The sequence below is a fragment of the Pistacia vera genome, unplaced genomic scaffold, assembly GCF_008641045.1.
Source record: "Pistacia vera cultivar Batoury unplaced genomic scaffold, PisVer_v2 Contig265, whole genome shotgun sequence".
Lineage (NCBI taxonomy): Eukaryota > Viridiplantae > Streptophyta > Magnoliopsida > Sapindales > Anacardiaceae > Pistacia > Pistacia vera.
Genome location: NW_022196074.1, coordinates 428426 through 454428, shown reverse-complemented (window position 1 = coordinate 454428; position 26003 = coordinate 428426). Strand labels below are relative to the sequence as shown.

Below are 26003 nucleotides of genomic sequence, written 5' to 3'. Positions count from 1 at the left end.
TCAAAATTGATGGCTAAAAAGATTTTGGGAAGTTGACTTTGTGACTGTGATAGGGCTTGGGATAGGATCTGTTTATATGAGGAACAGAGACCTCCAAGAACAAGAGATAGAAAGATTAGTTGACAAAATTCTTTATTGATTCCCACAATCTAGATTTAGGCTATTATATCTATTGACTCCAAAAATAACTCTAATTATAAAGGGATAATAAGTGCCAAAAGGACTCTAATTATAAAGAGATAATAATATAATCTTAATTCTATCATAATAAGATAATAATATAATTATAAAAGATAATAATAAAAGACTTAACACACTTATCATAATTCTAAAACAATCCTAACATTGTCTTCCCATTTGCCTCAACCTTGTCCTCAAGGTTGCAAGGTACGACACCATCAACAACAATTATCCCGATTCATCCTCGTGCTCATCATCATCCTCCTTCATCAACAAGAGAAAGAACTTGGCCGTGCAGTGATGCCCAGGGTGAAAGCGCTCATCGCAATTATAGCACAAACCTTTGTTGCGTCGTTCTTGCATCTGTGTTGCTGTGAGTCGCTTAATAGGCAAGGAATCCGATTTGTTTGGAGTAGGCAAAAGGGCCTGCTGCACTAAAGGAACATTAGGAGTTGATTTACTAGGATCGCAAGATACGGGGTCGACAGAATGCAAGTATAGGTGTAGATCCTGCAGCTTGTCCTCTTATAAGCGGGCAAGACTCATGGCATGGTTGAGGGTGTGAGGCCGAAAGGACTGCACCTCCCTTCGGATTTCTGGTTTGAGCCTTGATACAAAGCAACTTAGAAGGAACATACCTGGAAGGCTAGAAACTTGATTAGAGAGTTCCTCAAATTCTGTTTGATAAGCGACTACAGAACCTGTTTGAGTAAGTTTCGCCAACTGCCCTTGGTAATCCACAAATTCTGAAGGCCCAAAACGAACATCTAAATCCTATAGGAAAGAATGCCAAGAACGGATCTGTAATATCCCACTTGAGGTACGTATTTAAGATTTGTTGTATTAGTTAAAAGTTTATTGTTTTAACTTAAATTGAGTTTGTATGTTGAGTTGGTTGAATTGTTGCCTTGAAATGGGTTGAGTTTTGGTGAAGTTGGAAATTTAAACTTCGCCGGGGCGAAGAAGAAACTTCGCCGCGGCGAGGAGGAGAAGTGGCATTACGGGTAGGTTCTGCCCTATTTCGCCGAGGCGACGAAAAATGCTTCGCCGCGGCGAAGAGCCTAAAACAAAGATTCTTGAGTTTTCTAGAGAATTCTTCTTTTGGGACACAATGACCATTCTACCCCTAATTAGTAGGAAAAGTGGGGAGTAAAATGAAAGGAAATTTAGTAGAGATTGTGTTTGTATGGGGGTGTAGTTGTAAAGAATCAAAGGATATAGATGGAATTTTCAAGAAAGGACAAGGGCAAAATGGGAAATGAAGCTTATTATATGAACTAAAAAGAGTAAAGTGTAGAGAAAGCCCTTACTCATCTTCATTCCACCGCCTCTTCCATTGCCCATATTCTCTCAATTTCTCCACCCAATTTTCCAAGAGTTCTAAGGGTTTTAAGAGGGGTTTTGAGTAGAGATTTCATCTAAAGCTTCCTAAGGTAAGAATTCATGCTTTAGATGTGAGTTTTCTTGTATTTATAGTGAGGTCTTATTGTGTTGTTGCTGCCCTTGTGGTTGTTTTGAGTTGTAGAGAAGAGACAAGTCCACAAAGGGAAGGAAAAGTGCTAAGGAAGCCATCTTTGCACAAGGTAAGTAAATCCAACCAAGTTGAGTTATGACTAAGCTTTGAGTAGAGACTTATTTTAATTATGTATGTACATGGTATACCTACTGAAAATTGAGATGAGATGTGTGCTTAGTCTTAGTAGTTGGGATTGATTAAATATGAGAAGTGTTGTTGATATGTGTATTGAGAATGGAGTTTGAGATGAAGTTTGAGAGATGTTGTGTAATCCTTTTTGGGAGTGCTTTTCTTGACAGGGATTATGAGTAATTGAGGGAGTTTTTCCCCAATTTGGATGGCTAGAAAAATGAAGTTTAGTAGTAATTTTCGTAGGGTGTTTATATGCACATGAGATGTTTGAGGAAATGCCTAAGTGAAATCTGCCCTGTCACTGCCGTAACTTTCTGAGTAATTTTTGAGTATCTTACGGTTCGAACTGGGCTGAGACCAAAACAGAGAAGTTGTAGCCCTGTTTCTAAGCTTTGAAACGAGACCAGAACCGTAGTAATCCGAGGTGTATAGCATAAGTTATGGCCGTTTTAGTGTGACTGGTGCAGAATGACTGTTTTGAGGAAATCTTGTAGTTGGCATTTCATTAGTGCATTAGGGAGCATGAGATAGCTCTACACCTTTGTTTATACACTTGAGAAGTAGCTTGAGATTTAGTATAGAATGTGAGTATAAGTTCTTTAAGAGTTAAGAGAAAGAGAATAGAGTAGGTTGTGCGATGGGGAACCCGTGAGTAATGGGTAGAGTATTCCCGCATGTACGCCGCATTGAGAGCGCGGCATGAGTATCAGATAGAGAAGTGGTGTAGCCCGTGAGAGTGCATGCGGATGAGGGCTATACCCGAGTACCCGAGAGAGAGAGATTATATACTCACATGGCCAAGGGTTCCGAATCCATGCATAACCGAGTCCGATCGGCTAGAATGAGTAGAGGTCACGTAGAGTGGGAGTGAGTCCCGGCCGTGCCCCCGGTGAGATGGGGTCGTGATTTATGAAAGAGTTATGAGAAAAGAGTTTCTAAGAGAAAGAGAAAGAGGAAAAGAAAGGCGTACCCAAAGAGTTATTTGAACGGGGAGTTGTAAGGAAAGAATTAGAGAAAGAGAGTTACGGGGCTAGTATGAGTAGAGGATTTACTTACTGAGCATTGTTTTAGTGCTCACCCCGTTGTTTTTCCCATGTTTTGCAGGACCTAGGTGAGGACACTGTCGGATGGATGTCGACGTGCGAGGAGGAGTGGCTACACTGTCCCTGATGTTTTTGATGACCTTTTGTATACCTTGTACATTTTGTGTAAAAATGTTTATGTTGTAAAAAAGTATGTATATATGTTTAATAAAAGAAAAGCTTGGGCCCAATTTCTTTATGTTATTTTATATGTATTTCATTATAATCTTTTGAGTAGTAGTAGTTATTACAGGATCTGCCCATTGGAATGCATCCAACAATACCAGGAGAGAGCTGGCCCATCCATGTGGAAGGAAGAGATCGTCAATCGTTGCTCAGTAGAGATATTATGGTAATCAAAGAATTGCTCGGCTTTAAACCTCCAGCCACGCGGATCCGTGTAATCAAAACGAGGGACTTCTAAACGGAAAGACTTGGGAAAAAAACTCTCAAAAGTCGATCCACGTTGCCCAGTCAAATCTAAAGATGATTCACCAGAATGTTGGTTTTGCTGGCAGGTTTGATCGAACTTGTTGTTCAGAGCTGAAATCTGTAAAGTAACATCTTGAAAACCAATTGTCAAAACTTCCAATTTCTCTGTTAAAGAAGTGAGAGTCTCTGCCTGGGTAGATTGTAGAGCCATAATTTTAGCAAGCTGCTCATCCAAAAGACGCAAGCGAGTGCCTTTAACCATAACTAGGGAACGAGAGCACCAATGATAGAGTTTGGGATAAGATATGTTTATATGAGGAACAGAGACCTCCAAGAACAGGAGATATAAAGATTAGTTGACGAAATTCTTTATTAATTCTCACAATCTAAATGTAGGCTATTATATATCCGTACACTTGACTCTTAAAAATACTCTAATTATAAAGGAATAATAAGTCCCAAAAAGACTCTAATTATAAAGAGATAATAAGAAAATCTTAATTTTATCATAATAAGATAATAATATAATTATAAAAATAATAATAAAAGACTTAATACACTTATCCTAATTCTAAAATAATCATAACAGACTGTCGGTTTCTCCGGCACATAATATGAGTTATAAGCATGCATAAGGACTTAGATAAGATTTCAGTCAACGCAATCTTGGTCTTTGTATGTTAGCTAGATATCCTCTTTCAGTCAACGTAGTCTTGGTCTTTGTATATTAGCTAAATATCCTCTAAGTAGTCTTGGTCTTTGAAACGTGATACAGCATCTCTGAAATGGAAACTAACTCACAATTCGTAGATTTCCGACCGTATCGTGAAAATGAAGAGATTTTAGGCACTGGAGAGACACAAAACTCTCGATATAGAAACCTACGGCCGAGAGTCTTCCTTTATGTGAATGATAGTGACCCTTTATGGAATTGGATTTTAATGGGTTTGTGTGTGATTGGAATTGCATTGGATCCTTTGTTCTTCTACACTCCCGTGATCGATGATGATAAAAAGTTCCTTGGATTGGACAAGAAGTTGGGGATCGTGGCTATTGCCCTACGTTCCTTCTTTGATGTCCTTCATCTGTTTTATATTATTTTGGAACTGCGTCCTCACTCTTTCGCTCCTTTTTTTATATATCAAAGAGTTAATTCAAATGATTACCCACAGGGAACTGCAAGGAAATATTTGATGCTTCCAATTGATCTTCTCTCCATTCTTCCACTCCCACAGGTAAGTTTTCGGATTTAATTACTTATTCTCCTAGCTAAATATATAATATTTGATATCGGTTATGACACTGAACTCGCTCAACTCTCTCCAGGTGGTGATTTTAACTGTCATTAGGGGATCGAAACTTCCAAATGTGATGAATTTGTTGAAAGTTTTTGTTATTGTCCAAAATGTGCCGAGGATTACTCGAATGTATCCTTTCTTTACAAAAGCTAGATCGAAGTCGGCCAAACTTGCTGAAACTACCTGGGTCAAAGCTCCCTTTAATCTTCTTCTTTATATGCTTGCCAGTCATGTAAGTTAAATTTATTTTATTTAATTTTCACGATTCACCTTGTAACTATCTCTTAATTTTAATATATATATATATATATATATATATATATATTTTAGTTTTTAACAAAATGATTTTTTGTTACCAAACATAACATAATATAAGAATAACACAGTGTAATGTTCTACCAAACATCATACAACATTTTGTACAGCATTATGTAATACAATACAATGTTATGCTATTCTATGTAATTTACTCAATGCTATACAATATCGCGTGCCAAAGATATCCAAATGTTAAAATATTAGAAACAAAACTTTAAGAAATCTGAGCAGTTTGGTTCACTATTTACAATAGCATTTTTAGAAAATAGAATTGTTGGAAAATAGGATAGGATTCTGATAAGTTTTTAGTACAATTCTAAATAGCATTTTCTGAAAATATTTAGATTATATGTTAACCCATTAGGTTTGTAAATTTAACTAAACACCCCCTACAAATAAAAGATTATAAATTGGCAAAAACACCCTACCCACCCACATATTGTCGGCAGCCGGCCACCACTGTCGGAAGGTGACTGAAATCCACCGGAATGGCGCATGACTGACTAGATCTGGCCAGTCGTGCGCTGATCTAGCATTTTCCGGCCAGATTCACCATCTGGTGATTCTGGTCGTTGATGGCCAAATCTACAGCCAAAGATCTGGCTGTTGACAATGGTCATATCTTGGCCGTTGTTGACGATAAAATGACGGCCAAAGATCTGGTGTCGTTGACGGCCAGATCTGGTCGTCAACGACCAGATATCTGGCTGTAGATCTAGCATTTTCAAGTCAGATCGATGCACGATCGGCTAGATCCAATTGGTCATACACTATTTCGATATATTCTGGCCACATTCTGATGGTGGTGGTCGGCTGCCGGCAATATGTGGGTGGGTGGAGGTGTTTTGATCAATTTATAAACTTTTATTATTGGGGGTGTTTAGTTAAATTAACAAATCTAGGGGTTAAAAATAATCAAAATATTTTGAGTTGGATAGAATAGGATTGGATTTTGAAAATATTAAAAGAAATGTATTTTTTGGTTTTTAGGATAGGATAGTGGAATATGATAGGATAATAATAGTGTCAAAAGGAGCCAAATTTCTCAACCATGCACATTGTTAGACTTCAAAAGAGAATATAATATAGAAGGTAGAACTTTTCACTGAAAATCTTGCGGGAGAGAAATTCTAAATTGGGATAAGGGTTTTGTTGTTATTCACTCAGCTCAATCGAGTCTGAGGTTTGTTTTTCTATTTATCCTCTTTATCAAAAAACTACAGGAAGACATCTGTAGTTATGTACTCATCACCTTATAAGTAGTAAATTAGCTGTACAAAAGACAAACATAATTTTATATAAAAGGCAAAAGAGGAAAACCAAACAAGTAATTGAGGGATTCTAAACAAGTTTGAGCAGATTTTCATAATCAGTTTGCTGCAGTTCATCATCAACTTGCTGGCGCCGTACATTATCAGATATTTAGTTAACTGAATACTAGGAGTTAGAATACTCGTTTTTTCACAATGAGCTCTAGATTAAGCTTCACTGAATCCCTTGATCAATTCTTAGCCAATAGCTAGTATATCATTAGCTCTCTCTATTTTACACATGAAGACTTGAAAGCCTGTTTAAACTTGGATAAAGGGTTTATAATAATTAGAAAATCAAATATGTCTTCTAGGTTGGCTTTCAATATTGCTATTGAATTTGATATTGGCTAAGATGTGTTAATTGTATAGCTTAGTTGACATGGCTAAGACGTGGCTGTTTCTTCTATCATAGCAAGTATAGGATCAATTTTATCTGTAATTTCAGCCTAGGAACGCATACAAAGTTCACAAAGAAAGAGACCGAAATTGTTGCTAGAAACTGACGAGATTTCTGGAATTTTTTCTGCATTAGCAGGGGATAAGAACAGAGTAATAAACAAAATGCAGACACATTGCTTGATCGTTGCATTTAAGTTGTAATCAAATTTATTAGTTTAACCGACTTGTTCTACTATTGATACCTCATTGGATGAAGTTGTGGCATGGAAGGTTATGATTTAGTTTATGATCATTATCAATTTTAAGCTTAACTAACTTGCTTGTTTCTAACACATTATCTGATCAAAGTTAGCTTGCAAGCTGGTCTATTAGGTATTTGGAGCCTTGTGGTACTTTGCCATAGAAAAAGAGACTGCATGCTGGAAGACGGCCTGTGTAGATTATTTTGGATGTGGTCATGGTTCTTTTAACTTTGACGACAATTTAGGAGACTACAAATTTCTACATGAGTTTTGCTCTACAAAAACACAAAATGCAAATACTTATGACTTCGGAATATACAGTTATGCTCGAGACTGGCATCGTGAACGCGAGGAATTTTCTGCAAAAGTTTTTACTTTGTTTTCGATGGGGCTTGCAAAATCCAAGGTTCGTACAATAAGTACTTCTTTAAAAGTAATGATTCCTGAAAATTTTTATGATTACGTGGGAAATAATCTGGTGAGATAGCGGGTTCAGTTGATGTTGGGGATGGAATAGTTATCGGATGGTATGACTTAGGATATCATATCTTTGAAAGTAAAGATTGTCATTTTCGAAACAACTGGTAGATGAAACTGTCAGAGCTGATGTTCCTTTAAGAAGGCAAATTCGAAGTATTGTGGTTCACAAGTTGGCATAACCTGAGTTCTATTGGTGGTGAACGACCGAATGGAGTGAGTTATAGAGATCCTGCTCTTTAGTGTGAAAAGTAATTTAAAGTGAGAGGTTTCTTAATGAATTCTAAAATAAGATACCAAGCACGTGGATATTGATTTGTTAAAAATTTAATTTAATTTCTTGTGTGCAGTTGTTTTGGTCAGAACCTGCAGACAAGTAGCTCTATGGAGGAAAACGTCTTTGCAATTGTGATTACCATCTTTGGTTTGGTGTTGTTTCTCTTTCTCATTGGAAATATGCAGGTAATTTGCTAAATATCTTCTTATTTATTATCAATTCGATTCATTTTTATGCGCTTTAAGTATTCAGACGAAAAACAATTATATAAATTTCAATTTCTATGATGGTGTCAATTTCTTGTTAAATAGATATATCTACAGTCCAAAACAGTAAGATCAGAGGAAATGAGATTGAAGGCACGAGAGATAGAGCAGTGGATGTCCTTCCGAAAGCTCTCTGGGAAGCTCTCTGGGAAGCTCCAACAACAAGTGAAAAAATACCAGCAATATGTATGGCGAGAAACCAAGGGTATTGATGTAGAAAATTTGCTTAATAATCTTCCCAAGGACCTCAGAAGGAACATAATGCGCGAACTCTGCTTAGACCTCCTCAAGAAAGTGAGTTCTCTTTCTTTCATAATGCTTACTATTCCTGCAGTAGTCAGAATTTTATTGCTAATTTTTACTAAATTTTTCCTTTTTTCTTTTTTTTTTTTTTTTTTGGATGTATTCAAGGTTCCCATGTTTGAAAAACTAGACGAACAACATTTGGATACAATGTGCGACCGTCTCAAGCCTGTGTTTTACTCTGAGGAAAGCGACATTATTCGGGAAGGTGATCCTGTAGATCAAATGCTCATCATCATGCGAGGGAAGCTATTGACAAGGCAAGGTATAGTTCGCACTCACTATCTTAAGGATAGTGATTTCCTTGGAGAAGAAGTTTTCTTGTGGGCTCTGAATCCTCAATCCTCAGTTAGTTACCTCCCCATTTCAACAACAACTGTTAAAGCCCTTACGGAAGTTGAAGCCTTTGCTCTAATGGCCGATGACTTGAAGTTTGTTGCCTCTCAGTTAAGGCGGATTAACAGTGCACAACTCGTACACACGTACAAATTTTACTCAAATCAGTGGAGGAATTGGGCGGCTTGTTTCATACAAGCTTCTTGGCGCAGCTATGCTAAAAAGAAGCGCGAAGAATATCAGCGCGCAGAAGAAAATAGGTTGCAAAATTCATGGGCGGGGGCTGCTGGGGTTTCGCCAAATTTTGGAGCAACTATTTATGCCACACGATTTGCTGCTAATGTAGTTCGTACTAGAAGGCGGAACAATAAGGCAAAGAAGGCAGAAGGGAAAACAGCCACGCTGCTTCAGAAGCCACCAGAGCCTGAGTTTTCTTCTGAAAATCAGGAGTGAACTTGCTTCAGTGTTATATATCTGTTCAAGTCATCAATGGACATCAAACTTTGAAGGGAATGCTTTTTTTGTTTTGCTTTTTTATCATTTTAGTGATTGTTTTGTGCTAATTTAATTCTACCAAAAAAGTTTTCTTGGTCATAGGTTCTCGACAAATTGAAGAATGGTAAGCCTATTAGCTATAATTTAGTTCAGCTACTCGCTATTTTTTTTTTTTTTTTTTTTTTTTTTTTTTTTTTTTTTTTTGGCTAACTTCATTGGCACATCTGGTTTCTAATTTTGCGTGAATGCATAGGGACGTTGCCACGGCCTGAACTTTTAACTGATAATTTTCAAACAGGTCTCTGGTCTTGAATTTAAACAGAGGTACAACAGGGGGACTTTTCAGGGAACTTAGAAATGAAAGAAGTTTCAGGGAAAAGTTTCCAGGAAACTTGAAATGAAAAAATTTGAGTCTCAGGAACTATCCGAAGAAGTTAACAATCTGCTGGTGAAGTTCAAGGAGATGGGAGAATTATATTGTTTACAGGATGCAAGTACCAAGAATTCTACGACTGTGTATGTGCCCCTTATGTAAATCTAATTTGCACAAATAAACATATTCACTGTTGCCAAGGGTTACCAGGATTTTCATATAGTTTCAGATGTATGGAAATATAGTATGTTGAAAATTCTAGAATGTGAAGTCTGGATTTCTGTTTAATGGCACCATAAATGTAAAAAGATAAATTTTAATAGATTTGGATAAGTAAAAGTTTTACTGAAATTTTATCTTTTAATTAATATTTAGATGCAAATAAATATGATGCAGATTAAAATTTATCTTTTAATTAATATTTACACTACAAGTTCGGATTAGAGAAAGACTCTCTATATCGTGTATATTAAATAAATTTTATAATCCCAACAATCTATTTCACTAATATCTAATACTAACATTTGAATTCATTTTTTTGCAGTAGTTTTTGTCAGAACATCGGAGAAGTTTCTTCATTCTTGGGAATCATATTTGTAATTTGTTGTAAATCGAGTCTACCAAATTAAGATTTAATACTAACATACAACCACAAATCAAAGCAAGAATAACAATACATACATCTTTTACCATGGTTCACTTGTTTAAAATTGAACAAACTACATTCACATTGAGCTCTAGAATATGGAGGTTCGCTGCACTATTATTACCACGGAATCACATAGTACAAACTCGATCACACACCCAACACTCACTCTCAAACACCTCAATCTTTCTACCCCTGTTACCGTAAATCTACAACCCTTTAGAGAAATATATTCCTGCTTCTCTACCCTCAAAAGAAACACAAACTTTCAAGTAGATTTCCAGATTTATACAAGAGATCAAAAAAATTAAGAACCCTAGTAAAGAGAAATTACAAAGATTGAACTGTGCAAATTTGGGTGAACTGCTACTTTTATACCGTTGACCATCAGGGGTGATTTCAGCCAAGAGATCAAAAAAATTAAAAACCCTAGTAAAGAGAAATTACAAAGACTGAACTGTGCAAATTTGGGTGAACTGCTACTTTTATACCGTTGACCAGCAGGGGTGATTTCAGCCATTGGATTAGACACAAATCAAGGGCTAGGATTGCAAAGGGGATAGCTCAAAAAAGCAGCGTGTTGCTAAAGCTCAAAACGACACCGTTGTAGGCTTCATATATTAACAATCTCCAGCTTGAAGCCTACATCACTCCAGGCAGCAAATCATCAATGCTGCAAGCTTCTCACATACTCCTTCTCAGCTCTATTGGATCAATTGATGTGTAACAGGTTTAAGCAATACTTTAACTTTGCATGGGTCACTACTTTGGTTCCCATGTCGGCTGGATTCTCTTTAGTTGGAATTTTCATTAGATTTAGTTGCCCTTTTGAGATTAGCTCTTAGACAAAGTGGCACTCCACATCCACGTGCTTCGTCCTCTCATGGTATACTAGGCTTTAGCTCAAGTGGATGGCATTTTAACTATCAGAATGTATAGTCACAAGTCCATCCAGCAAATTTGCTTCTTTTAAGATCCCTTGCAGCCATATTGCTTCCTTATATTGCTTCCTTAAATGAGTTAGTCATTGCTACATACTCTGCTTCTATTGTGGACAGTGCAACCAGCGGTTGCAATTGTGATTTCCAACTGATACAGTTGCCTCCTAGGGTGAAGTAATAGGCTGTTGTAGACTTCCTTGAGTCTCGTTCAACTGTAAAGTTAGAGTCTACATACCTAACCAAATTAAGTGAAGTGTTTCTCTTGTAAAAATCTAATCCAACATGCATAGTACTATTTATGTACCTAAGTAGCCATTTTAAAGCAACCTAATGTTCTATTCCTGGATTTGACATAAACCTACTTAACAATGATATGGCAAATGACAAATCAAGTATAGTTTTTATCATGGTATACATCACAGAACCTATAGCATTTGAGTATGAAATATTTTCCATTTTTAACACTTTAGCTTCTGTTTTAGGACACTACAGTTTACTTAAGACAAAGTGACCTGCTAAAGGCATGTTAACAGTTTTTGAGTTAGCCATTCCAAATCTAGAAGTAAGTTTTTGTAAGTATGGCAATTGGTGAAGCTTTAGCCTATTTAGCCTCATGTTTCTATCAATTATCATCCTTAATATCTACTTTGCACAACCTAAATCTTTCATTTCAAACTTAGCACTTAATTTTGCTTTCGAGTCATCTATGTGAGGCTTGGATTTACATATTAATAGCATGTCATCAACATACAAAAGTAGGTATATGGGCATGTTATTAATGCAAGCAAAATAGAAACATTTGTAATACTCACTCCTAGTAAAGCCGACTCCTACTATGAATGAGTCGAATCTCTTATACCACTGCCTAGGGGATTGTTTAAGACCATAAAGAGACTTATGCAACAAGCAAACATGTTCAAGTAGGTTTTTATTCTTAAAACCAATAGGTTGAATCATAAAATCTTTTCTTCTAATTCACCATGCAAAAAAGCAGTTTTAACATCCAATTGTTCTAATTCTAAATCATAATGTGCAACAATTGACAACATTAACCTAATAGTTTTAAATTTAACTACAGGTGAAAAGATTTCATTTCAATACCTGCCCTTTGTGTGAATCCCTTCGCTACAAGTCTGGCTTTGTATCTTGGAGGGTCTGACATGTTTATGCCTTCCTTCAACTTGTAGAGACATTTGCACTCCACCAATTTCTGGTCTATTGGTTTTGGGACCAAGGACCAGGTCTTATTCAGTTTCAATGACTTCATTTCCTCCTCCATGGCAGCAAGCCATTTATTGATGTTCTTGGAGCTCATTGCCTCTTCATAGGAGTCAGGCTTAGACCTTTGGATTTCTACACTAGTAACCAATGTTGTGTAGATCAGGTCTGCATAACTGAATCTGGTAGGAAGACTGATCTCTCTCTTGCCAACTGGTATTGGGCTAGGTTATCATGTTGGGCTTTTTCAATATTTTTCGTCAATTCCCATTTCATCATATTAGTCTTCATTGATTTGCAGTGGTTCATCTGCTGGTTCAGTCCCTTTAGATTGATCAGGGTGCTCAGAAAACTTGCTAGCTCCACCTCAAACTGAGTAATCTCAGCTTGATCAGGATTTTCAAAGTCACTTCTTGAACTACCTGCATTGCTGTTAGTAAACTTGCAAGGAAACACATTCTTATTAAAAATTACATTACAACTGATTATGACTGTAATCCCTTGGGCATCATTTTCCATAGTCTATAGCCTTTGGTCTCTTCTTGGTATCCTAAAAATACACATTTTAAGGACCTAGGCTCTAATTTCCCATCTTGGGTATGTGCATAAGCAGCACACCCAAACACTTTTAGGTGGCTAAGAGTTGGTCTCTTCCCTAACCATCTCTCTTTTGGACACTTAAACTTTATTGAGCTTGAGAGACTCCTATTGTTAAGATAGGCAGCAGTTGTTAGGGCTTTCCCCCAAAAAGTTTTTGTCAGTTCAGCTGTGAATAAGAGGCATCTCACCCTCTCTAAAAGTGTTCTATTCATTCTCTCTACAACCCTATTTTTCTGTGGGGTTCCCCTGACTGTCCTATGTCTTAAGATCCCCTGATTGCTATAGTATATGTCAAACTCAGAGTTACAAAACTCCAACCTATTATCAGTCCTAAGGGCCTTAACCTTTCTATCTACTTGGTTTTCCACAAAGTTGTCCAGCCTTTAAACTTGGTTAAGGTTTCATCCTTAGTCTTAAGAAGGTATAATCATACCATCTTACTATAATCATTTACAATGGAGAGGAAGTAACTGTTCCCTCCATGTGACTCAACCCTTTCAGGACCCCAAAGATCCACATGCAAATAATCCAAACAATTAGCAGCAATGTGAGTTCCTTTTGGGAAACTCATCATGTGCTGTTTACCCAAGACAAAGGTTTCATAGAATCTTAAATTAGACACGGAATCATTACCAAAATAACCCTACTGTCTAAGTGCATTCATACCATTCTGGCCTATATGGCCCATTCTCAAGTATCATTTCTCTGGAGCTGACACGTTAGTGGATAGGAGTGCAATATTAAAAGCATCAGGGTAATATTGACTACACAAAATATACAAGCCATTCTTTTTAACACCTTTAAGTAGAATATTACCATTTTTATACACTTCTATACACCCATTCTGGGTCCTATGGCAACAACAAGCTTAATCCAATGTTCCTAATGAGATCACGTTTCGCTTCAGTTCAGGTATATACCTAACCCTAGTTAGCAATACCACCTTACCATCGTTTAGTCTAATGATTATATCACCTATGCCTTAGACCTCACAAGAATGTTATTTTCCATGAACATTATTTCTTGTTCACCAATTTTAAGTCTTTGGAACCAGTTTTTGTTTGGACTCATGTGGAAAGTACATCCAAAATCTAACACCCACTCTTTAACACTAGCAGTATTAGAGACAGTAAGTGCTTTAGAGATTTCAATGTTATTGTTTATACATGCTAGGCTACTCTTAGTATTGACCTATTTCTATTTTTAATCCATTCATAACAATTCTTTTTAAGATGTCTTGGGTTGTTACAAAAGAAGCACTTCCTAGTTTTTTCCTTAAGTTTCCCATTTCCCTTACCTTTCTTGCTAATTTTAGAGCCTAAATTGTTTTGAGAACATTTTCCAACTTCACTTACCAAACTGACCAAAATCTATCTTACCTTTTACAAACAGATTAATACCATTCCTTTCTTGGATTTTCAATTTTAGTTCCGTAGATTTTAGCCCAGAAACTATCAAGTCCAGACTAGGGATAGTCCCACTGTACTGTAACACATTCTTTACTACTAAATACTCTTCAGGCAAAGAATTGAACTGAATCATAACAAGACTAGAGTCTCCTAGTTCCTGGTTAGTACCATTCAGTGTTAGGGTCATCTTTAGAAAGTCATCTAAGTTTTCATCTAAAGACTTACCTAAATCCATTTTATAGGAAAACAAGGCACTTTTAAAAAAAGCTAAATTAGGAGCTGATTGAAAAGCATATAATAATTCGAGTTTACCCCAGAAAGCGATTAGAGATTCCAGACCATCTACCTTTCACAGTATGTTGTTGGATAAGTTCATGATGATCAAATTATAAGCTTCTTCTTCTACCTCTGCTTTCTTCTTTAGCTTTTCTTCAGACCATTTAATGGCGTCCTTCTCCAAAGCAATACCTACCTTATTGTTGGACAGAAGAGCATTCATTTTCTTTTTCCAGGTGTTGAAATCAATCTTCCCGTCGTGCTAGGAGATTTCCATACGCGTAGTGCTTATGCTAAATCCATTTTATAGGAAAACAAGGCACTTTTAAAAAAAGCTAAATTAGGAGCTGATTGAAAAGCATATAATAATTCGAGTTTACCCCAGAGAGCGATTAGAGATTTCATACCATCTACCTTTCACAGTACATTGTTGGATAAGTTCATGATGATCAAATTATAAGCTTCTTCTTCTACCTCTGCTTTTTTCTTTAGCTTTTCTTCGGACCATTTAATGGCGTCCTTCTCCAAAGCAATACCCACCTTATTGTGGGACAGAAAGCATTCATCTTCTTTTTCTAGGTGTTGAAATCAATCTTCCCATCGTATTAGGAGATTTCCATATGCGTTGTGCTCATGCTAAATCCATTTTATAGGAAAACAAGGCACTTTTAAAAAAAGCTAAATTAGGATCTGATTGAAAAGCATATAATAATTCGAGTTTACCCCAGAGAGCGATTAGAGATTCCAGACCATCTACCTTTCACAGTATGTTGTTAGATAAGTTCATGATGATCAAATTATAAGCTTCTTCTTCTACCTCTGCTTTCTTCTTTAGCTTTTCTTCGGACCATTTAATGGCATCCTTCTCCAAAGCAATACCCACCTTATTGTGGGACAGAAGAGCATTCATCTTCTTTTTCCAAGTGTTGAAATCAATCTTCCCATCGTATTGGGAGATTTCCATACGCGTAGTGCTCATGATTTAGGTTCAGTAGCAAACCTTAAAAAAATAAAGATTGGATTTTTTTAACTCGACACTCAGAGATCGGAATTAATCTCTAACGTCCAAGAATTCTTGGAATTCTTATTGATTTAGGAACCCTAGGACTCTAGAAACTGTCAAATTGAAAAAACCCCCAATTTCAAAGAGCCCTAGAAAATTTCCCAAATCAAGAAACCCTAAAAGAAAATTCGAGGAACCTTAAAACTCGGCTTTGATACCACTGTTGTAAATCGAGTCTACCAAATCAAGACTTATTACTAACATACAACCACAAATCAAAGCAAGAATAACGACACATACGATCTTTTACTGTGATTCACTTGTTTAAAATTGAACAAGCTACGTCCACGTTGAGCTCCAGAATATGGAGGCTCGATGTACTATTATTACCAAGGAATCACAGAGTACAAACTCAATCACACACCCAATCACTCACTCTCAAACACCTTAATCTTTCTACCCTTGTCACCGTAAATCTACAACCCTTTAGAAAAGTCTATTCCTGCTTCTCTACCCTCAAGAAACACAACTTTCAAGCAGATTTATAACTAGATTTACACAAGAGATCAAAAAAATTAAGGACCCTAGCAGAGAGACTATAATCGGAAAAATTACAAAGATTGAACTATGCAAATTTGGATGAACTGTTGCTTTTATACCGTTGACCATCAAGGGTGATTTCAACCATTGGATTAGACACAAATCAAGGGCCAGGATTGCAAACGGGATAGCTAAAAACGGCAGCATGTTACTAAAGCTCAAAACGACACCGTTGTAGGCTTCATATATTAACATAATTGCTATTATCTTTACTGGAATGGTGTTATTTTTCTTTCTCATTGGAAAACTGAAGGTTGGTAAATACTTTTTTCTATATCTTTATGACTAACTAGTTCAATTTTATATCCTAAATGAAGGAATAAAAGAGAACTTAAATTTCCTCCCAACTTTACACATTGTGAAATAGCTGTCTGCAAGCTGACATTGAAAAGTTGGCCAAGCTGAGACAGAAGTTGCGAGAGACAAAGCAGTTGATGCCTTTCAAAAAACTACATGAGGATCTTCAATCTTAGATGAAGAATTACACTTTCAAAAATGATGTGTCGTAGGAAACTAGAGCTATTAATATAGAGAGTATTTTTTAGTCTTCCCAAGAACCTTCTAAAAACAATGAATTACGAACTCTACAAAGATATGCCAAAGAACTTGAGTTCTCTCTCTCTTTTTTTTTTTTTTTTTTTTTTTTTAAAGAGAATTAGATAATAATAATCGCATTATTCAAAAAAACTAATTCTAATATAAAACTTGAACGACTTTAAGAGTAAGAGAGAAAAGCTGAAAAAAGTGACTATATTTCTTAACCGAAGTTACAAAGAAGGCGGCTAACTTATACAAAGCCATTGGATCAAAATGCAAAGTTTTGATCTTCTAGTTTTTAAATTTTACAAAATACACCCCTTATGAGTGACAAACACATACTCTAAAAAGTTACAAACACACCCCATTATACTAATATTCTCCCTTAAACTGGACTGTATACCAAAACTTGTAATCCAATATTCTCCTGTAAACTGGACTCCATAACAACATTATTGTCCAGAATGTCTCAATGTTTCATCCTCAGTGGCATTCTAATCATTCCAATATTAGCAGCGTACTGAACACTTTAGCAGCCCAATTGTACAAATTCATTTATCACTTGTAGCTTGAACATACCAATCTCAGCTGTTCAACTTCCAAAATTCATAACTTCCAAACTCATTCATTACCTCAGCACCTCAACTTTACAAATTTATCTACTCAGCAACAGTAGCAACAATTATAATTCCAACACCTCAACAGGCCAACTACAAATTCATTTATCAACTCAGCATCTCAACTTTACAAATTCACTAACTCAACAACAACAATAACAATTAGAATTCCAGCACCTCAGTAGGCCAACTACAAATTCATTTGTCAACTTAGCATCTCAACTTTACAAATTCACCAACTCAGCAACAGCAGCAACAATTATAATTCCAACACCTCAGTAGGCCAACTACAAATTCATTTATCCACTTATCATGATAGATCATCATTATACTAACAAATTTCATCATCTCAGCACTACTCAGCACAACTATCATTATAATAACAAATTTCATCATCTCAGCACTACTTAGCACAACTCCATCAACTTTTCTTCTGATTAAGATGAATAATTACTATCCATTTCAAGATCTTCCTTATCAACTTTAGCTTTTTCATTGACTAAAGTAAAACTATTGTCCATCTCAGAATCGGAAATAGAAGTAACATTCAATTTCTCTCTTAGACACTGAAATCTGTTCCCAGGTAGTGCCTTGGTTAAAATATCTGCAACTTGATACTCTGTGCAAACATATTGAACCACTAATCTCTTCTCGGTTGCTAACTCTCTCACATAATGCACATCTACCTCTATGTGCTTTGTTCTAGCATGGAACATGAGGTTGGATGAGACAGCTCCAGCACTCATATTATCACACCATAAAACTGGGGTTTTGTTAATGGTTTACCAAGCTCTTGAAATAAATGTTGAATCCAAACCAATTCAGTAGCTGCTTGACAAAGGGCTCTATATTTAGCTTCAATTAAAGACAAGGAAACCACCTTTTGTTTTCTAAAGCTCCACTACACTAAATTACCCTAAGGAAGATGCTATAGCCACTTGTAGATCGTCTATCACTTACATCACTAGCCCAGTCAGCAGCATATCCTTCAAGTATAAATTTGAATTTTTCTTGAATAGTAGCCCATGTTGCAAGGTGCTCTTGATATATAAAGAACTCTTTTGCAAGTATAGTTGTCTTTAAGCACTAAATTTGTTGCATAAACAATCATATGGTTTTGGCCCCTGAGTCCACATACCAGGTCTGGTCAGTAAGCACTTGAGGAGTAGCAATTATGTATGGAGAGTTTGTTGTTGAGGATGAGTATCCCCCTCCCAAGACTTGACTTGAACAAGAGGTTGAGGTACAGTTATCAGGAAAGCTAGGATGGTAAGCCATATTTTGTTGAGATTGACTGGATCCAACATATCCAAAATAGGTAGGATTGGAAGGGATAAGTGTAGAAGCAGAATTTTGTCCTGATTGACCTGTCATAATATTGGTAAACAAGGCTTAAGCTGTATCAGTAGCTTGATGCCAAAAAGAGCCTTATGATATTAGCTGATTAGGTAATCTAGGATTGACAAAGCCTTAAAAGCCATGATCAAACCTATGATAGCATTGAAGGGCAGTATGCCCTCATTTGCCACAGACTTGACAGATAAGTCTTGGTCGATAATAGCCTCTTCCCTTGCCTCGGCCTCTCATTACTTGGGGATTATACATGAAGTTAGCAGAGGAAAGGAACTAAGAATTATCTGTAATTGCCTGCTAATAAGGATGGTGAAATTCAGGTCTGAAATTTGCTTGGTTCACATTATTGCCAAAGTATTAAGGAATAACAAGACCTTGTTGAGGATTAAAAATCTGATGTTGTGGGACAAGAAGATTTTGATGTTGTAAGGGAAAGTTAGCCATCTTTTGAGTGTTGAAATTCTTAGTGGACTCAGTGTTCAAATTGACGTTTTTGAGAGGTTAAAGTAGACTCATTGGAAACTTGTTTAGCAGCCATTAGAGTTGAGGCCAGCTAATCATGGAAATTTGTGAATGAATTATTCTGTTTTTTCAGTCTTATTTCATGCTTGTGTAGTAGGAATTGGGCCTCCTGTAGTGTCGTTTGACTACTGGTTGCAACAAGGTTAGCCACTACTGCATCGTATTCAAGCCCAAACCCATCCAAAATGTACAGTAAAAGTTCTGCATCACTTATATGAACACCATCTTTAACACATATTCACTTATACTAATAGAGTCTTTCTTAGTACTTTGTAGCATATTTCTCAAATGTAAGGTTCTAGCTTTTGATACCGATTGAAAATGCAATTCTAATAAGTTCCAAATTTCATAAGAGGTATTGCATTTAGCTACATGCCGAAACATAGTTTCAAACATAGAGGCCAAAAGCCAACTTACCAGGAATTGATCAAGCTTTTTCCAAGTAAAGTAGCTAGGGTTTAACCTCTTCATTGATTTGTCTGGACCTTATACCTTTTCGATCAAAAATAGTGAGGGACATTTCTTCTCTCTAGTCACGAAGCCATCAAGTTCGTGCGAAGTCAAAGTTGGTAGAATTAGTGACCGCCAGAAGGTATAGTTCTTCTCTTGTAACTTCACAGAAATTGATGGTAGAGTGGGAGGGATGTTCAAACTGTTTGAAATAGTGAAATCATTCTCCATTTCTATTGTTCTAAGAGTTGAATCAATAGAAATTAGGATAAAAAACACCTTTGACGTTGGTCTAGGGCTCTAATACCATGAATGACTTTAAGAGTATGAGAGAAGAACAAAGACGAGCTGAAAAAAGTGACTGTATTTCTTAACCAAATCTGTTACAAAGAAGGCAGCTAATTTATACAAAGCCGTTGGATCAAAACACAGAGTTTTTGATCTTCTAGTTTTTAAACTTTACAAAAGACACCCCATATGAGTAACAAACACATACTCTAAAAAGTTACAAACACAACTCATTATACTAATAAAACTCAAAGACCTAGCATACAATAATTATGAATTTTAAACCGTATTTAACAATAATTATGACTTACCTTATTATCTACAGTACTACGGGATATGAATAATTTAGTCCAGTTTGGTGAGACTTTTCAATAAAAAGTCTATAATACCCCTATTATCTTATTCATATATTATTATAATGGTTTATAATGTGCTAAAAAGGATCCATAATATATTTGGATATCAATTATTACTCTTATGAAAAAATGACTTTTTTTTGGAGTTGTATGGTATACTTTTTACCTTTTTTTATAAAAAAAAATTATTCATTTCTAGTTTCATTTGAATAAGACAATAGGGTATTATAGACTTTTTTATTGAAAAGTCTCACCTGACTAGACTAAATTGTTCATATCCTATAATATTGGAGGTATACTCCAAACCTTAAGGATGAAAGTGTAAATAAGCCTTAATTAGCAAATGGTCACTTTCTTGTTCACAAATAAAAAAGAAAAAAAAAATCCAAAAAGAGAAAAAGTGTAGGAATATTCTTCATAAAATCAGCAACTTAATGTAGTATAAGAAGTATTATGATTGGCTCAATATTAAAAAAAATCTAGTTGTAGAAAATGACTTAAGCACAAGCCAGAGCCACTGGTGAATGGATAAAGCCTTCAAAGGAAGATAGTCAATCAATATCTGAATAATGTTATATTTAATAATAAATGGGAATATTTGTTAAAATTTTAATTAGTATTCAATTTTTTTTTATTCGAAAACAAATATAACATCAATAATGCTACACATTCCAAATGATTTTTAATCCTATATAGTGTTAAGATGTAAATCAAGTCGCGATTTGATAAATAATATGACAAATCCAAATAAGATGACAAATCTTTTAGACATGAATTTTGGGATATATTTTGAGATTTATTGCATTACTTATATAATATGTATAACTAGATAATATATCAAAACTGAATATTAAACATAGATATCATTCGGATACACTTATTTAGATATTTTCATATTTTAAATCAATTATTTCTATTTGGATTTCATATAAAAACAAAAGCTACCTAAAATTACTCTTCAGCCCGAATGTTGCATTAGACTTTCGGCTCCGCTGTACTGAAGTGAAAGAGGATATCTAGGTAATAATATACAAAGACCAAGACTACGTTGACCGAAGCAATATCCAAGTCTTTATGCATGCTTATAACTCATATGCCACACAATGGAGAAACCAACAGTCAAGAGTCAACTTCCTAAAATCTTTTTAGCCATCAATTTTGAATATTAATTTTAATCTTTTTTGATACGACCCATCCCGAATTTCCTCATCCCATAGGATCCGGGCGCTCCCACAAGACTCAGATACCCAAGACATGCAATGTAGAAAAACTGTGAAACCTTTTAGAAAACTTAATTTTCCTTAATAACATCATAGTATTTCCATTTCTAACATCTAAAAAAAAAACATACATCATCTATCGTTTTACAAAATGAAAAGATTTAGGGAAACTTGTGGTATAAAGTTTTTCCACTTATACTACAAATTTCAAAACATAAACAAAAGAAATACATGATGGGAAACATGAGTTTTTGAAGCGGAAGTCCAAAATACAATACGACATAAATATAAAACCTACATAAAAAGATGTTGACGCGTGGCACAACCCTGAGCAGAGACTCATTGCTCGACACGATCTCTGTAAGGTCCTGGTGAGGGGGGAAAACATTTAAAAAGGGATGAGCTGAAATACTCAGTGAATGGGGGAAATGGGAGGTTTATAAAATTTCTTTAAAAAAAAAAAAAGAAAGAAATAATGATAACATAAAACAATTCTTAAGCAAATCCTGACGACAATATAATTCTATGAATATGCACTGGAAACAACCACCCCATTCACGTATGCAATATGTGATTCATTTCTAACCATCCTGCACTCAGTAAACTATACTCTGACTTACTTCCTTCAACTGTATCGGATTCTGAATAAAACCTTAACATTTGGTATTAGAAACTCTCACCACAACTAGTATCGTGGGGAAAATCTGTCATACTTGGTGGGCATCCCACACGCAGGCAGAGCGAGGAATGTACCTCTCATACCTGGCAAGACCTATCATCGCACAGGCAGAGCCTCTGAAACTGTCGTACCTGGCGGACCACTCAACGCCAAGGCAGAGCACTGATAACTGTCATACGCACGCGTAGAGCCAAAAATCTGTATTACTGGGGGATGGGTACTTCATGGGGTGGTTTGATAACCACTCTTATCTCATTTTACATAAAACATATGCCACATTTCATGTAAGAATAAACCTTGCCAACATATGAGATTTCATGGAAAATGGGGGGTAACATGCAAGTTTTCAAAACATACTTTCAAAACAGACAGAATGCATCCCACTTTCCCCTTTTACCGAGAAAACTATTTACCAACATCACAAATCTCAACCCATATACAATTCAACCAATTCTCAACTCCCAATAGCAGCATTATATAGATTATAATAATCTATATATATATAATATATATATAGCCATCAAAGATTCATAAAGGTTATCCTCTTGTGACCCATTAAACCTCTGGAGGAGCACCAGTTTCGACATGGCCCACGAACTCACAGAAGCTCTAGATTCAGTCCACTGGAACTAGTTGATGGCCTCACCTTCCATACAAATTGCCACAGCTATTAGTTTCCCTTCTTCAGATACTCCATTAAGGTTGAAGTAACACTTAACTCTAAAAATCATCCGTAAGGGTCCTTGTCAGAGAATATTAACATTTCTAGTTTTTGTCCTCCAACTTCACTCTGATTCTTGCCATTGTCACTAGACCCACCAACACCATTAGGATTTTCCACTTCGTGAGAGTGAATATTTCCTGATGAATGCATTTCCGTTCTACCAGCTTCTTCTTCGTCCTTTCTTCGCACCCAGGATTTTATCTCTACCAAACATTCTCGAATAGTGCCCATTTCAACCCTAAACTTGGTAACTTCTTTCTTAACATTATCCATTCTAGAATCCATTCTCATCACAACCATTACCCAAAAATCAATGCTCTGATACCACTTGATAGATTACCGACCTGTTTAACCACCAACCAACACACAAACTACTCTATCCAATACCAGTTGAAACAATCAGCAAGCACATGAATGAAAAAGAAATAGACTCTATATTGATATTAAGAATAGAAAACTACATTTAGAGAATAATAATCTATCATCTACCCAGAAACCTAACAGCAGAATGGAACAATTCTAAGTACAACAAAAACAAAGATAAAGATTGAACTTCGAGGGTCAGTCACCTCCCCTTCCAAAACTTTAACCTTCTTTCTAAGTATCCCCCAATTCCCTCTATCTTCCACTTTTATTCCCTGACACTTTTTTCTCATAACCGAATTCTTCGCCCTTCCAATCTCATTAAGCCACATGTCCTCCCAAAACCTACTCCTAACACATGCATAAACAAATATTCCTCTACTTCTCACATTTACCCTTCCTATTTTAGACCAGCCTCCAAAGTAGCTCATCTATAGATCAATGAGAGAACAAATATAGAAGTTGATAGACTATAATCCAAATACGTCGACTGCAATAGAAGAACATTTATGCGGGTGAAGCTTCAGTATCCTTTGCTTGTACTTCATCTTGATATCATCCGTACTTGCACCTTTTTTCACATTCAATAGTTGATAAAAATTGTTATTAATGGCTAATGCCATCTTATGTGTAAGGTAGGCAAAGCCATAGTTGTGGTAGTTGAAGTTAATAGTAGCATCAATTTGTTTAGCTTTATAATTAGCAACTCCGATGGCTATGATTGCTGTATCGAAGTCGTTTTGTTTAAAGTAGTTTTCTGCCATAGCTCTGCATTCTTCAACATCTTTGTCATTAAACTTGGACAAGAGAAGATAGGTCCATTTTATCCCCATTTTACTGATGATGGAAACTAGGAAGGGAGGAGCTTTTATTAATGGTTTATTAATTCCAAAGATAAGGATATGAAGGTGTTAATTGTGCTTATATATAGGCATATATTTTGTTTTCTTTGTTTGATTGAACACACACACACACACACACACACACACACACACATATATATAAAAGAAGGATGACTAATTGTAAACAACTAACATTATATTCGTACGAGTGAATTATATTTGTATTGCATGATACAGAGTAATAGTATTTCAACTCCACCTCAACTCTTTCCAAGGCTAATTAGGGATTCCACGTATTGTCATAATCAAAATGTGATTGGACCAACCAATTTTTAAGACATGTTTGCAGTGGAATAGGTTGCTTCATTTCGAAGCTGATCCTAGATTGCAAAGTCAAGTGCATCATGTTGTCCTAGGGCGAACTTGTTGAGACTTCACGCTTTGAACCAATACATGGTTCGGCTTAGTAGTTAATTCACACCAACCAAATATTACTTCAAAATAATACTACTTTCTCGAGTCCGAGACTTAATAGATGATGACTCACATTTCTAGTTCTCACATGACAAATCGTACTTCTAGTCCGATTTATGTTGGTACCCTTTTCTATTCTGTTATGCCTGATTTTCGAATAGTTTGATTAATGCCACGTGTCTCTAAAGTACGCAATAGCCCAATGCCTAGGATCTTCCCACGTGTCATCTTCTTGGTGTATAACTTCTTTTATAAGGAGATTGCTGCCATAAGTATGATAAGGCAGGAAGGCTACCAAGAAACCATTCGCTTGGTCGATAGCCAACCCTCGCAGGTTAATGCAAATGCGCGTCATCGAAGAGCTAATCCGAGTGACGATAGCACATACCATCTTGGTACCAATAACTTGTCAGCGCAAATAAGCACACATCGCAGACTTGTCTACCTAGACGTGAGATGAGAAGAATATCAAAACTACCCAATCGAACCGACGAACTATCAGGCACGTCTTCAAAATCCTTAGGTCAATGACCAATTGGACCAGGTACAAAGGATGCTTGGAAACCTGAGAAACCAACGAGACGACCTATCGGTGGGGATAGTTGACTCCCTATTCACAAAAGAAGTTCGGTACACCCTTTTGCTCGCAAACTTCAAAGCTTTAGATACGAAGTTTGACGGCAAAGGCGACCCTCGAGATCATCTCGATGCTTTCAATGACCTTCTGGAGCTACATCAAATCTCAGAGCATGTGAAGTGTTGTTGCTTCACGGTCACATTGGTGAGTGACGCAAAAAGGTAGTATAAGTGCCTGCAGGCAAGCTTAGTTCATTCATGGCGACAGTTCACAACATTGTACCTTTAACAAGTCCAAGCTAGAAGGCGATTCGCCATGCCCTTAAGTTATTTAAGTAACATTCAGCAAGAAAAAGGCAAGACCTTAACCACACACCTCACACGAATCCAAAACGAGCAAAGTAAGGTAGCAGGTTGTTAGAGTAGGTGCCCTAGAGCCAATCAATTATTGTAGAATTGACTCTTTGTAATAATTTTCATTGATCAATAAAAGGCATTTTATTCTATATCATGCAAATCATATATGTATGTATTGATATATGTCCTTAGGATGGTATAACTGTGACGAGGGTATCAAGTGTTTCAAATCTTGATAATGAGAACCTTATGATCATATATGGTGGCCATTCTAGAAATGTCTGTAGCCCTAGTATTATTCTGACCAAGGGCACATATAATACGGTAAGGCTATCATTGTGTTGAATGACTCTGTCAAAAGGTATCACTTGTCAAGGTTGTTTGTCGACAACCTGGTGCAACACATGGGTGCTTGCTGTAGGCAAGTTCACTAGACTGACCTACCAAAGGATTTCATATAGATGGTAACCCTAGTGTCTATGAAACAAATCCTCTAACGAATGGTGGTGCATG

At 36.2% G+C, this 26003-nt stretch overlaps 1 protein-coding gene across 1 annotated transcript; it reads left to right on the top strand.

Moving 5' to 3' along the window:
- The first annotated feature begins 4051 nt into the window (after nucleotides 1-4051).
- LOC116133011 (cyclic nucleotide-gated ion channel 1-like) lies at nucleotides 4052-9742 on the top strand. Its single transcript, XM_031418687.1, is given in 7 exon segments — nucleotides 4052-4577; nucleotides 4669-4872; nucleotides 7043-7233; nucleotides 7235-7318; nucleotides 7740-7851; nucleotides 7978-8226; nucleotides 8344-9742. Coding segments are annotated over 7 exon segments (1971 nt in total). The 5' UTR covers nucleotides 4052-4127; the 3' UTR covers nucleotides 9025-9742.
- Nucleotides 9743-26003: the final 16261 nt, after the last annotated feature.